The sequence below is a fragment of the Bos indicus genome, chromosome 13 (genome assembly GCF_029378745.1).
Source record: "Bos indicus isolate NIAB-ARS_2022 breed Sahiwal x Tharparkar chromosome 13, NIAB-ARS_B.indTharparkar_mat_pri_1.0, whole genome shotgun sequence".
Lineage (NCBI taxonomy): Eukaryota > Metazoa > Chordata > Mammalia > Artiodactyla > Bovidae > Bos > Bos indicus.
The window spans coordinates 43,198,484-43,213,512 of record NC_091772.1 but is presented as its reverse complement, the minus strand read 5'-3'; the positions used below and the strand labels follow the sequence as shown (position 1 = coordinate 43,213,512).

At 40.3% G+C, this 15,029-nt stretch overlaps 1 protein-coding gene across 3 annotated transcripts in view; it reads left to right on the top strand.

Annotated features, from left to right (window-relative positions):
* The window catches only part of NET1 (neuroepithelial cell transforming 1), a 34,615-nt gene extending 23,924 nt beyond the window's left edge, over nucleotides 1-10,691 (top strand). For all 3 annotated transcript variants that reach the window (XM_070801095.1, XM_070801096.1, XM_019973296.2), the window contains 9 exons: nucleotides 3,969-4,076; nucleotides 4,488-4,655; nucleotides 5,031-5,093; nucleotides 5,413-5,509; nucleotides 5,852-5,928; nucleotides 6,505-6,762; nucleotides 7,175-7,345; nucleotides 8,324-8,510; nucleotides 8,855-10,691. In XM_070801095.1, coding sequence (XP_070657196.1) covers nucleotides 3,969-4,076; nucleotides 4,488-4,655; nucleotides 5,031-5,093; nucleotides 5,413-5,509; nucleotides 5,852-5,928; nucleotides 6,505-6,762; nucleotides 7,175-7,345; nucleotides 8,324-8,510; nucleotides 8,855-9,243 — 1,518 coding nt within the window. In that variant the 3' untranslated portion in view covers nucleotides 9,244-10,691. The remainder of the gene's footprint in view (nucleotides 1-3,968; nucleotides 4,077-4,487; nucleotides 4,656-5,030; nucleotides 5,094-5,412; nucleotides 5,510-5,851; nucleotides 5,929-6,504; nucleotides 6,763-7,174; nucleotides 7,346-8,323; nucleotides 8,511-8,854) is intronic.
* The last annotated feature ends 4,338 nt before the right edge of the window (nucleotides 10,692-15,029 follow it).

Genomic DNA, 15,029 nt, shown 5'->3' with positions numbered 1-15,029 from the left:
CCATCTTTAAAAGACATGATTTGCCTTTGGTTTTCGTTTTTCTGTTTGGTTTTGGCTTATGTGTTTCAGTTTTTGCGAAAGTGGTCATCATGTAAATACTAAAGCGGAACTAGTCTTGTTTGGTATCAGACACTGACCGTGTTTACAGCATACCTTTATTCCAAAGATTAAAAACACCAAGGATGTCATCAGGCTTTTAACAGCACAGCCTTAAATAAATAACTGTATTTGACTATTTAGTACTAAGAGGAAAGGGAAGAAATCCTGTGTGATCATAACTCATTTTTATCTTTTTATAAATAACTTTTTCTTTTCATTCTTGTTAAAGCTTTTGCCAGATAGAAGAGAAAATTATTTATCCAGTAACCCGAATGAGTAAACCCAGACACATACTTGGTTTTTTGTGTCTTGATTTGGTTGACTCTAGAAAAGACGACCCCCCCAAAAAAATATCCTCTATGTGACATCCTGAGGAGAAAAAAAACCTTTTTACAAAAAACAGGGTTCACCTTAGAACTTTTCCATGTTGTTGCTTTTATGCACAAGGTACATCCCAGTAAAAGACTTTAAATTGTTTTTAAGAATTTTGTTTGTAGCTATCCAGAAAATATTTTAAGGCATAAAATCTGAGTACACCTGGGTTAGTGAAATAAATTGATTAAATACTAGGTCTCAAGTCAGATTCCCTATAACAATACATGTGATTGCCTGGAGAACCTAGATAGTCTGGTTAAAAGCTAACCTAAATAAACAACATAAGTTTATATTAGAGGGTGTTGGGTTTTTTCCCTCTAAGTGAACTTTAGCCCTAGTGAAAGGTTGCCGACAGTAGAAAGTTCCTTGAACATGTGCAACTTGCTTGTGTTCTTTATTGTTCCCCTGGGTTTTCAGATCCTCTTTGAAGGAGGGTGTACAATCTCACTATCTGTATGCATTCTTTAAGCTTCTTATATTTACCATAATGTTGCTAACAACACTTCAAAACAAAAATAACATGACAGTAAAACCAGGAAGAAAGCCTTATTTGGGTACTGGTAAGACAGGTAGACTCCTACCCTCTGTTCCTTCACCTGCAGAGGGACAGACATGGGTGGATTCCACAGCACTCCCCACAAGAAACCAGAGTAGGTTAGATGGCACATCTCAACCTCTAAAGAAACACTGCTCTTGGTTGTAGCTCACACAGACCAAATTCTAACCCATAACAGACAACTTGTTGTCCCTACCTTATAGGTGACCTGGTCTATAACACTTTTCCCCAACAGTTGTCTCTCATTTTTTTCAAATGTGTTTATCCTGAGATTAGTGAGCCATATTCTGTATTAAATCTTTGCCTTTCAATCATATTTTTTGAATTAGTTATTCATTAAAATTCTCTGTAGTTTTATAATAAATATATATGCTAAAAGTTTGTGTTGTATCTTACAAGCATTCTTCACATGTGAACGTTTAGTGAGGCATGAAAATTACTTTCAGATCCCAAAAGCCAGTGTGGAAAGTATGAAAATGTCCTCTCACCCCAGGCCCTCCTCTGTGTACTGATTCAGCACTACTTTGGTACAGACTCAAGAGTATCTTGCTCTGTGACAGAGCTAGCCGGACGCTCCTCCCAGACGTTTTAGATTAGATACACTCCTGAGACTGGCATCTCCTTTGTGAAGCAGTGAGATTATGGGTGGGCTTCTCAAGGGCTGGGAACATATTAATACCACACATATACTGCCTGGCATAATACCCCACCACCCTCAGAGAGAGAATCCACATTTCAGTTTTAGTTTCAGAAAGATGCTTTAGATATCTTTACATTTAATTATCTAAATTAAATTCAGTAGATTTCATTTTAAATATCACAGTTTTACATTACCAGGAAATTAGTAGTTGTACTGACTGATCCAAAGATAAGAATTTTTTATTTTATGTATTAAAATAGATATCAGAAATTCCTTTTCTTCCAGTTAAACTTAACTTTTCCTTTCAAATTCACTGGGAAGAGCACCTTTCCAAAGACTTTTCAATTGAAATTAAATATTTTATGATTTACCAGGAAGTAAATTGGTTATGCTCTAAACAAGGATGAGGAATTAACCTCTCCTTCCAATCGGTGGGCAGATCTTTCTGACAACTGTTCGGTTTCTCCTTGGCACTGGCATATCTTACTTTGTGAGGTAATTCTATCTCCGTTCACACAGAAGCGTCTTTGTCCTGCCTTTACTAAATAGAAAGGAATGCCTTCTGCCTGCCTTCTGCCCGCGCATGTGTCCCTTCAGTCTTGCACAGATGGGTCTGGTAAAGGCATTCACACATGTCCTCAGCCACACAGTGCGTCGTTTTAGTAGATATCTCGGGAGGTTTCTTTTTCAGTTCATTTAACATTCACACACTTGTGGCTTTATAGTCACGGTTTTACTTCGGAGTCAGTTACTTGGGGTGGGGGTGGGGGCTGGCCTGCCGCAGTACCTCTTCAGGACTGACCCAGGGGCCTGGACTGTGTGGTCTGTCTGCAGAGCCTCCTGGCCACGGCTGTGTCCACACCTTCAGAGCCTAGAAAAGTCTCATTGCTTGTTTGGATATTCCATCTTTTAAGTTCTTTCCGAAGGATTTTAACCCTTTCTGCCACTTTACTCTCAAATTATTCTCAGGGGATTATTTTTATTCACTTTCCTCTTTTTCATGACTTGGGTCATATCAAAGATTTTTTTAGAAAAAAATTTCATCTGTCATTTTTAAGTAGTGAGTTTTGTATAATTTTTCATCATGTACCCTTCTGTAGCCTCATTAAAATTTTGTCAAGCATGCCACAAATTGCCAAAGGCACCAAAAATTACAAACAAATAATTATGCGCCATGGACATTATAAAGGGTAGGACTGTTTTTTGATCTAACCTTCATTACCTAGGCAGCTGTGTGAGTCACCTGGTGGAGTGCCTCCACTCTCCTAGCTGTAAAGTTAAAGAAATGCAGTTTGTAAGGTTTTGGAATCTTTGGTAAATGATGTGTTTACTATACTATTATTGTTTTAAAAACAATATATGTAAAATAATTACATCTTCTCAATCTGTATATATTTTTCCTTGATAATTAAATGTATGAGAGGATCTAATTATTTATAAATATCAGTATTTACATAGTAAGTGGAAATATTCCTGAGAAAGGATGTCAGTAATAGATAAAACTCAGTATGTTCCGAGAACTATTCTAAACCCTTTAAACATCTTATTTAATCTTCATATCACCTTTATAAGAGACGTTCTCATGTTAACTCCATTTTACAGAACATTGGGACCCAGGATGTTTCCTGTCAAGTGTCAGAACCAGGATTTGGGCCCAGTCGGTCTGAGTCCAGAGGCTCAGCCTCCTCTTAACCACTGTTCTACCTACGCTTGAACACCTCCCACCACAGGGACCTGGCTGCCTTGGAGCTGACTCATCCCAATGTCAGATGCCTTCATTTAAAGGCTGTTCATTAAGTGAAGTATTTAAGAGTGAAATGATAGAAGGTCTGGCATTTGCTGTAAAATATTTCAGTATGGGCACAGATGAAACCTGTTGTTAGACCAAGATCCATTATGCAATTCTCCCCTTTTGTGTATGCTTAATTTTTCATAACATGAAGGTGTTTTTCAAAAGTTACTCTCTATATTAAACTAAAAGTTTCTGTAGGATTTTAGTATCTAATTCTTTTGTTTTAATTTTGGATTTTTTTTGTTTGTTTAATGATAGTATGTTATTTTCTCAGTGATGTTCAGATATTTGACCTTTCTTGTACCATTTATTTTTTAATTTTCCATTACTCATTAGTGTCCTTCATGTTTTAACAATGAGAAACAACATTTACTTTCAGCGTTCCATGTTTCTTGTATATACTGTACAAATATCTGACTTTTGAGAGATATTAACATTTTGTACAAACTTGGTGAAATAGTTATACCTAAACACATGTTTAGTATAACTTGTTCTTGTTTTCACAGGAGCCAAGCAATAAAAGAGTACGACCTCTAGCTCGGGTCACATCCTTGGCAAATCTAATCTCTCCTGTAAGAAATGGAGCCGTCAGGCGCTTTGGTCAAACAATACAGGTAGGAGCAAGTAATGCAGTGAGGCAATGTTTTATAGAAGCCTAAAATTTGCATTTTCTTTGAGCTGTACAGACAAGTTTGTACTGTTATACTTAAATATAATTTTCCTCTTTTGGAATATGCTGTTAAGGAATATTATTGTCAAAACAATATTTATATAACCTCATTATATTAGTTTACATCTTAGAGCAAAGCAAGAACTTGGATAGTTTTTATTCCCAGAAAGGAATTTTGACTGACAAATATTTTATAATACTGTCAGATTGAAGCTGGCATAAATGACTTTTATGCATAAAGAAACTGCCAGAACCTTTTAATTTGTCCCTTTTTTTTTTTTTTTGAGGAAAAAATAAATAGTTTCTGTATCCTCCAAAGCTTTTTCTTATTCACTTTTCTTTCTTTTCTTTTAAGTCATTTACCCTTCGTGGTGACAGCAGATCCCCAGCTTCAGCCCAAAAGTTTTCCAGCAGGTCGACAGTCCCAGTGCCTGCCAAGAGGAGAAGCAGCGCCCTGTGGTCAGAGACGTTAGACGGTAGCATGAAGCAGTCTCTAACCTCCAGGGAGATCAGACGTCAAGAGGTGTGCACCCCACAGCAAGACTTTATGTGCACTAGCATAAAATGAAACATAGACTCTGATTCTTAAACATGTGTTTTGTCGGAAGAATAGCAAACTAACACCTCCGGCAAGATAAACTTGCATTTTTGCATTTGAGTAGCCGTTTTCAGCACTTGCAGAAGGTGGTGGTCATTTGGTTTAACACCCTGATGGGGTAGAATATGAAACGTATGGCATCCTCTTATTAGAGGTTCCATTCTGAATTATAGTGTTCAGACTGAGTCACTTTGAAAAGCGCTGTTCAAACATAAGTTAAATAATGGTAACTATCCATTGCATGTAATTTTCCTTTCTGAAAGGAAGGAGTGACCTGTGATGTTTGCTGGATTTTTTTAGGCAATCTATGAAATGTCCCGAGGGGAACAGGACTTAATTGAGGACCTAAAACTTGCAAGAAAGGTCAGTAAAGAACTTTCTCTCCTGTGCCATAGGTTTTAAGAATTATATTCCACAAATTCTAAAGGATGTTACCTTTAGAAGTTGAAAAGTAGAGAATATCTACTGGTGTATATTAATTTTAGATGAGGTTTATTAGACTCATTTCTTCAAATATGAATATCAGGAAGAGTTTTTCAAGATGAACATGTACTTTAATTTCTGTTATGTATAAAATAGTAGTCATGCTGGTTTTTACATAGTCAGGCTTGATTCACATGCGGACCTCTCTTTGTGTTTTATTTGCTTGATCTGTGTGTGATGTACTTCTCTCCTCCAACAGGCCTACCACGACCCCATGTTAAAGCTGTCTATTATGTCAGAAGAGGAGCTCACACATATATTTGGTGATTTGGATGCTTACATACCTCTGCATGAAGGTAAGTTGTGCTCCCTAATTTTCGTAAGATTCTGAACAGCAACAACAAGTAATTTTAAATCTAAACTTCTAATTTAGTTCAGGATATTTTTGAAATTTTTATTGACATAGAGTTGATTTACAACATTAGTTTCAGGTGTACAGCATAGTGATTACTATTTGTAAATATTATACTCCGTTTAAAGCTACGGCTACATTCCCTGTGCTGTGCAGTATGTCTTTGTAGCTTATTTGTATCATACATAGTAGTTTGTACCTCTTAACCCCCTACCACTGTCTTGCTCCTCCCTGAATTATTTTTAAATAAACTTGTTCTTGGAATTTCTGCTTTCTTACACTTCAGATTTGTTGGAGAGAATAGGAGAAGCCACCAAGCCTGGCGGGACAGTGGAGCATGTTGGCCAGATTCTCGTGAACTGGGTATGTAGCAGGTTTATGCAGACAGGGCAGGCTTGTCACTTGTGATCAGAATCACACTGATTTGATCCAGTTAGTGGATTCTGAAATCAGATAAATGGGGCACTTAAACTGAACAAATGTACATAGAAGTTACAGTCACTGTTTAAGAAAAACATATCATGAATGACACTGTTTCATTTGTTTTAAGAATATGTTCCTCCTTGGACAGAATTCCCACATTACATCTGTTAATTACCTATCTTACTCTCTCAGTTAACATCTGAGTGCCTGCCGATGCCAGGCCCTGTTCTAGGAGGAATGGCTGGGGTTCTGTGATGAAAGACAGCCTTTGCATGTACAGTCAAGTGAGAGAACAGTCACCCATTATCACCTGCAGGAGAATCTTCACAGCTTGTTAAAAACTTTCACGAATAGCTCTAAGTTTCATGGACGGAGGAGCCTGGTATGCTACAGTCCACGGGGTCGCAAAGAGTTGGACATGACTAAGCGACTTCACTTTCACTTTCATGTCTTAGAAACAGACATGTTGCAGTCTCACTAATGGACTATTCTTTGATTTCTCTTACTGCTCTTTAGTTGCCGGGCTTGAATGCCTACAAAGGCTACTGCAGTAACCAGCTGGCAGCCAAGGCTCTTCTGGATCAGAAGAAACAGGACCCAAGAGTCCAGGACTTCCTCCAGCGGTGTCTGGAGTCTCCCTTCAGCCGAAAACTGGATCTCTGGAGCTTCCTCGATATTCCTCGAAGCCGCCTTGTCAAATACCCTTTACTGTTGAAAGAGATTCTTAGACATACTCCCAAAGACCACCCGGATGTTCAGCTCCTGGAGAAGGCTGTAAGTAACCCAAGAAGTGGTTCCTGTGCTTTGCCAGTTTGCATGTTAGCTTGCCTGAGAAAGATATACAGTGATCCCCTCACAGCTTCTGCATGCTGAATGAGTACATGAACTTTCAGTTCTTGTATGTTAGCGCACTATGCACTAGTAAAGAGGTGTAATAGATGTTTTATCTATGTTTTAGTCGGAAGACTGGGTTCTAATCTGACCTCTTTCATTAGCTAGCTATGTGACTTAAGGCAAATCACCAGTGTGGCTGACACTGTAAAATGAAGGGACTGACTGAATTATCTGATTGCTGGGGTCCCTTCAAGTTGTAAAATTTTATCATTTTAATCCTGTAGGAAAACAGGGATAAATTAATATGCTGAAAATGCACCATTGATTTTTTTGTATATATATAATTTTTTAGATACTAATAATACAAGGAGTTCTCTCTGATATCAACGTGAAGAAAGGTGAATCAGAATGCCAATATTACATTGACAAGCTGGAGTATCTGGAGGAAAAGCAGAAGGACCCTAGAATTGAATCAAGCAAAGTGTTGCTCTGCCATGGGGAACTGAAAAATAAAAATGGACACGTAAGTGCATTTAACACTAATGTGAAGTGAGCAGTTCCTGCCCTCTTCCCATTGTTTAGTTTTTTCCACATGAATTATGAAGCAGGTTTATAAAATAAACTCATCACATACTGAAAGTAACTGGATTTTATGTTATCAGCTTTGATAAAGCAAATAGTTGGTTTCTGTCATTACAGAGTGACTTAAATGTCTTGATGGAGAATCAGTAATAATTTATTTTTTAGTTTTGAAGCATAAGTCAACTTGTTTGGCTAGGGGTTCCTTTCTAAATAAATTACTAGTTTTATGATGTTTAATAAAAAAGCATATCCTTCAGAATAATTTTTTGAAGAGTTTATAGTAGTGGAAGTTTTTAGCACTATGAAACAAACTTTGACAGCACATAGAATGAGAGCACACTTCTTTTTTCAATCTTAGTTACAAAGGTACCTGCTGAAACTAAGTATACACGTGGAATGGTTTTTTTATTTCATCATGTGCTTTTCAGAAGCCCAATTCATAAGTTGAGGTTCTGTTTGGAAAGAGTTAATCTTCCATCTCTGATTTCTCTTATAAGGCTTCATTGTTCTATAAAAGCTTAGGTTTGTCTCTGTTTAGACAAAACAGAACCATTAACATTTTTACCAGCTTACATTTTTAAGTTCTTGCCCTGTTAGAAGACTGTAGTGTACAGTCCTGGCATTTCCAGTCACGTCGCCACCGACAGGTCTTGGTGGTGCGTGGCGTTTGCTCAGCTGCTGCTGATCTAATGTTACACATGGACAGAAAAGTTGTATATAGTCTACAGTGAGAAAAGCTCTCCAAGGAGAATGTGCATTGCTTTTAAAGCGCCATCTATATGAAGTCATTTGTAAGGAGATCTTAGTAAATCAATTTGATAAAATTAAGATCCAGTCACATTTTTTTTAACAATGGATTTCACTCACTTAAAGTCACAAAGTTCTACATTTAATAAGTATTTGTTTCTCACTTCTCCAGAAACTGCACATTTTCCTGTTTCAAGACATCTTGGTGTTGACTCGACCTGTTACTCGAAACGAGCGTCACTCCTACCAGGTTTACCGGCAGCCCATCCCCGTCCAGGAGCTGGTCTTGGAAGACCTGCAGGATGGAGACGTGAGGATGGGAGGGTCCTTCCGAGGGGCTTTTGGCAACTCAGATAAAGGTACCAGTCACACTTTAAAATGGTTTCAATGATCATAAACTCAGAACCTAAATGATTTCAGCTTTAATAATTAAGAATCTGTCCCCAGACAACACACTAAACATGAAATGGGTTCTGTCATCCCGAGCTGGTCCACTCGCTGAGTCGTCAGGTGCTGTGGTGCTCTGACTCCCGCATGTGTACCTGATACACATGGGCACTGCCTCATACATACATGATACATAGGGCACTGCCTCCTAGATGTGCCTGCTGTGGGGAGACCAGCACCCATACTCATGTAGTCGGACCACATCTAGGAATAGCTTTCTAAGTCTATTTCCTTTTGTCAATGTTTATTTTTCTAGCTAAAAACATTTTCCGAGTTCGCTTCCAAGACCCCTGTCTGGGCCAGTCCCACACACTCCAAGCCAACGACGTGTTCCACAAGCAGCAGTGGTTCAGCTGCATCCGCAATGCCATCGCCCCTTTCCAGCAGGCCACTGGCCCCTCGGAGCTCCACCAGGAGTGCAGGGAGAACCCCACCACCACCAGCAACGCCAGGGCCCAGAGACAGGCATCCATGGTCTCTAGCATGACTCAGGGCAAAGCTGATGGAGACGCTGCTGAGTGTGGCGCCCCGGTGCACACAGCAGACCACACGACGGGCATGAAAGCACCCCGAGCCCAGACCAGCCTCCGCAAAGCCAGGGACAGAGCCCAGGTCGGTGGCAAGCGGAAGGAGACCCTGGTATAAAGGAAGCTCTGGGCAACAGCTGCGAGAGACTTTATTTATGACGTTGTACAGTTTTTCTTTCTGTCCTGTGAGCACGGCAGCATTACTCAGTACCCGTCTCATGTCTTCTGTGTGTTTGGTTGGTTTTGGTTGTTGTTCTTTTATTTTTTTTAATGGCAGCTAAAGATACATATACAGATTACTGTTAAACTGCAGTTTGTTTTTTTTTTTCTTCTCAGATTATTTAGAACATGCAAACCTGGTATTTTTAATCAAATGAAATACTTAACAGGTATTTTCATTCTGCACTCATCATGACTTTTTAATACCAATTGTGATATTTACAGTATTTGCCAAAACTTAAAATTTTACAAATACCAGGATTTTACCAGTGTTTCTTTGATGAACTTTGCATGCAAAATTTGAAATTGTAACATTGGCATCTAAGATCTACTTGGAATATTTGTAATATTTCAAAATTTACATTGAAACATAAGTTCTTGGAAAACAAACCAAACTTAATCGGTTTTCCATTTTGCCAACTGGAATGCTTTTTATTAGTTTGTTTTTCACTCTACATTCCTCATTTTTCATTGATTTAACCTGCCGATTATTTAATTTTTTTTTATTGTAAAGTAGTTTTTAGTCTTTCCTTTTTTTACTTTGATCCCTTTTCAAATTGGCATGTCTTTAAAGTATTTTTCTCCCTTGATTAAAAATGTGTGTATGTATGTATGTTTTTAAATCATATTAACTTTACCAAGTGAAATCAAGCCATACTGTTTTTGAGCCAATTAAGAAAATTGCGATTTTTAAAGTGTAGTGTTTCAGGGTGGTGGACACACATGAAATGACTCAGTGTGTTCTGAACTACTGAAAGAAAACCATCTTAAGGATTTCATGGAAAGTTAATATTCTCTGAAAAGCAAGAGGGAAGGCAATTGACTGGTAATAAGTATTTTTAAAAAAAAAACAGAGGGAAAAAGAGTGTAGTTTTGTCTTAAAGTAAAAATGTCTGATTGTGTCAGACATTTCTGAGAAGAGATAGTAAAAGCTGAAGTCGAGAGTATGTAGTAAGTCGTAGAAGGCTTGGGGGATGTGAATGGTGTTTGCCTTGATTTACAGTACTTGCAAATAAGGGGTTTGAAAAGAAAAGGAAATGTGTTGAAAATTTGACCATATTAGATCCATTCTGGCAGATTTATTCGTAAGAGGGGAAAAGAGACTGGTGAGTGTTTTACTCTGAAAAGTTTCTGTTCAAATGTAATCATTGTCTTGGACGGGGGAGGACTGAAAACCCATGTCGTGGAAGATTTGTCATGGTGACTGTTCCAGTAAACGTGGACTGTTATGTGAACTGTATCTGGCCAGTGGAAATGAAAACTGAAAAAGACTGTAAATAATTAATTCCAAATGATTTCTCTGTATAAATGAATTATACAATTAAAAAAAAAAAGTCACACCCATAATCACCTAAAGGTTTCCTGACTGGTGGATGTTTGCTGGACCTCTGCCAGAACATGCTGCTACAGCCAAGGAGGTGATGACAAGCCTCACAGAGGTTTTAGAAGGTCACAAATACGCCTTCGAAATGCATCAAAAAGAGAAAGATTAGGTCAAGTTTTTTGAATCTTATTAAACCAATTAGAACACACTCTAATCAGAAACAGCAGTTGAATTGAAGACAGCTGAACACCTGGCCACTTTCTGGATACAGTAGTCAAGCTATTAACAAAGGACCTTCATTAATCTAATTTCAGATTTTAATTTAGGTAACTCAGGTTTCTACCTCTGCAAACTCAAACCTAATAGTGTAGATTACACCAGTGCTTGTGATCGGAAATCGGCAAGATTTCTAATCGTTCCTAGAGATGTTGTAAGATACAGTTTCTTCCAGAGTTACCTTGATAAGCTTCCTAAGTTGTAGAAACAATGATGGTTCAGATGTTCTTAATCAAAAGATGTTTTATTGGAAACTATATAGCTCTCCTGGGATCACTCTAGGGCAGAAATAAGACCCAGAAACTGAGTAATTGTATAGAATGAACACCCTTCAGAAATTGCATCTGTATTTGAAAATCTCTGATTATTCCAGTAGTTCTCAAGCCTGTTTGGGCATGAGTCATGAGGGGTACTTTGAAAAAAAATGAAGATAACCGGGCCTCACCCCCAGCTCCCCTCCCCCAATTTCCACACCTGTTTCACTGAATCAGTGGGAGGGGGGTGGGGTACAGGGGTCCTAATTTATACTTGTCAACACTCCCCCTGGTAATTCTGATACAGAGAATTCCACAAGTCAGCTCTTAGTCATCACTGATCCAGCAGGTATGTAGGTAGTAGTGACATATATCTACTTAACCTGCTTCTCAGTTTGCCTTTAAACTCTTCACAGAGTCTGAGTTAAATATATACAAGCAGAATACTCAAAACACTGTGTTTGTCTGTTTTGAGCAAAGAGTGGTCTTTCTGAACCCAGGGCTCGATCTGGTTGTGTGCACACAGGTGGGAGGGGAGGTACGGGCGCCTGGGTGAATTGTCAGCCAGTGGGGCACCATTGTCACCAAGTCGCCTTTGAATCGATTAAGACAGGCATCTCCTTGGCTGATCCAGGTCAGTCTTGTGCTGACTTAGCTCTCCTGTACGCTTAGTGCTTGAGCGAACGTGCACACCTAGCCCAGTGCTTGGTTTTCTGTACATACGCCTAACGCTACTGTGACTGAGTTCATTTTACAACCATCAGCAGATGCCTGGCCTGGGCCGCCATGATTCAGTCTTGGTGACTGATGCAGACCCGCGTGGGCATCTCTGGTTCTCTTCCTCATCAGAACTGCCAGTCCCTCGAGGAGACACTCACTGGTGGATGGGTGGTATTGTCTATTAGGGTTACACGACCTAGAGGTAAAAGTAGCTGATAATATCCTGCAAACTTGGGCTTTTCTTAATCAGCGTTAAAGAACACTCTAGAAAGAATCGCATCCCTTTGTCCAGTGAAGCCAGTTCCCATGAGAGGAGTATCCTAGAAAAGAAAATCTCCCTCAATCCTAGATCAGAGACCTTCCCAGATCAGAAGGGCTTGGAGTTTTGCCTGCATAAGTGAGGAATTCCAGAACAAACTGCAAGTCTTCGGACTTACCAGGTACAGTTGTTTCCTCAGATCCAGTGTCCATAGTCCTATGTATCATAAGGCTTTGAGACAATGGACACGTTCACTAAGATAATGAGTGTTTAAACCCAGAGCTGCAAAGTGATTCCGTAAGAAGAAAACACCACTTTTTAAACGCCCTTTGGAGTATCTCAGAAAACCCAACTCCTTTGAAAACTGATAATCATTTATTCTGCCCTTTCCTCCACAAACCATATCTCAGGGTAACTAGCTGACGAAGGGAATGTTTTCTTTAGAGCAGTGGCCCAGCTAATCAGTGAAGAAGGCAGGATAGAATAGCACCGTTTTGTAAGCCCTCATGACCTGATGGATCCAGATGTCAACCATTAGTAAAGACCACCATACCTCCAGACAAGGCGCCCACCCACCACCTAAGCAGTCTTGCCAAGAAAGTCAGCCTGAGTTCAATCGGCAAGAAGTTAAGACAAATGAGTTCGTTCAGCAAAGTAAAATTAATTCAAAGAGAAAGATGGAGGAATCCTACACCTAAGAGATATATCAAACCATTGTGATGTTTGTATGGACTTGTTTGGATCCTAAATCGAGCAAATTGTTTTTTAAATAAGACAATCCAAAATATCCAGAATTGACTGGGTAAAGTGCACAAGATAAGGTTGTATTTTTATCTTTGACAGAAGTACTATGATTGCAGTCTCCCTAGAGAGACACACTGAAATCTTTATGGATAAAAATCACATGAGGTCTGAGATTTCCTTCAAAATTATAGGGCAAGAGCATAGTTAGGGATAAAAAGGAAACCACATAAGTTGAGAATTGCTGAAGCAAGATGAGGCATCATGAGAATTTATACTCTGCATATCTCTTTGAAGAGATGTTTGAAATTTTTCATTAAAAGTGCAAAAGTTAAAAAGAATGAAATTCCAGGATTGTATCCAAGTCCTTAATCTCTTAACCCCCTCTGAACCCCCAGGCTTCACTTTTCATAATAAAGGCAGAATGTTCATCAAATACGGATGGTCTACTCTCTACCCTCTCAGAGACACACAAACCTGCCTCAACGACTCGACATCCGTGTCCTATGTTACCGTTTGGCAACAGGATCAGAAAAATCTGGATTCTGGTTTAATCCACACAGCCTTTTCCTCTCTTTTTCTTCCCGTTTGCCTTTCCTTTCCCTCTCCATCAGTGGCTTCCTTCGCCTGCCCTCTTTCCCAGACACACGGACATGGGTTCCCCCTGGAGCTAAGCCAGTGAGAAACCAGGTGTTTCCAGGTCCCCCAGGGAAGCTTCTCCACGCAGCCCGACCCTGAGACCTTCCAGCAAGGTGGTTTAGTCACTAAGCCATGTCCGACTGTTGTGACTCCATGGAATGTAGCCTGCCAGGCTTCTCTGTCCGTGGGATTCTCCAGGCAAGAATACGGGAGTGGGTTGCCATTTCCTTCTCCAGGGAATCTTCCCAACCCAGGGATCAAACACTGGTCTCCTGCATTGGCAGGCAGATTCTTTACCAACTGAGCTACAAGGGAAGCTTCCAGCAAGGACCAGATAGTAAACCACCTCCCTGCCTCTTAAGACGCTCATGTCCATACAAAAACTTGCACATGGGTGCTTTTTCACAGTGACTTTATTCATAATTGCCAAAGCTTGAAAACAACCAAAGTGTCCTTCAGTAGGTGATGGATAAATGAACTACAGGGCATCCAGATGGGAATATTATTACATGCTAAAATAAGCGAGCTGTCAAGTCATGAAGACATGGAGGAAACAAAGGCTACACGCTATATGATTGCAACTAGTTTGATGTCACGGAAAAGGCAAGATATGCCAAGGATAAAAAGGTCTGATTTTGAGGGATTGTGGCGAGGGAGGGATGAACAGGTGGAGAACAGAGTTTTTAGGGCAGTGAAACTTCTCTGTATGATACTGTATTGATGTATAATATACGTGTCATTATTTGTTTGGCCAAACCCACAGGACACACACCACCTACAGTGACCCCTGATGTCAACTGTGGACTCTGGGTCATAATGACATGTCCATGTGGGGTCATCAGTTGTAACACAAGTACCAACCAGTGGAGATGATGACGGGGAAGCCACGGGTGTGAGGGAGGAGGAATATTGAAATGTCACACTTTCCACCTAGTTTAGCTGTGAACCTAAAGCTGCTCTTAGAAGTCTATCTTTTAAGAGAAAGGAAAAACATTACCCAGACCCAGGAGCACACATCCTTCAAGGACGGTCTGCAGAGATCAGAACACAAGAGTGTGCATGCTCTACAAACATGGCCAGCAGTTACCCAACACAGTGACCCAGAGACCAGGCCTCAGGCTTTCATCCCAGCCCCAACCTACCCAGGGCAGCCACTCCTGAAGGGCCAGCATCTACGACAGGCATGCGTCCTGGGCCTGCCCCACAGTCTGGGTGGGAGGGGCCCCAAACTGCCTTCTGTCCAACCCCATGGACTCTGGGCTGGAGAAGCCTGTGTTTCAGCTGAGCTAGGGTGGACCAGCCCCAGGCAGAGACCGCTGCCTCTCTCCCATCTCCTCTGCGCTCGAGGATGGAGGACCGTGGGGGGCTCCCACTCTGGCCCCTCCCCAGCGGGGCTCTATGATGGGATCCGGAAGCAGCAGGCTTCCTCCCATGGTTGGAGTAGCTCTCTCCCCTCTGGCTTCTCCGGCTAC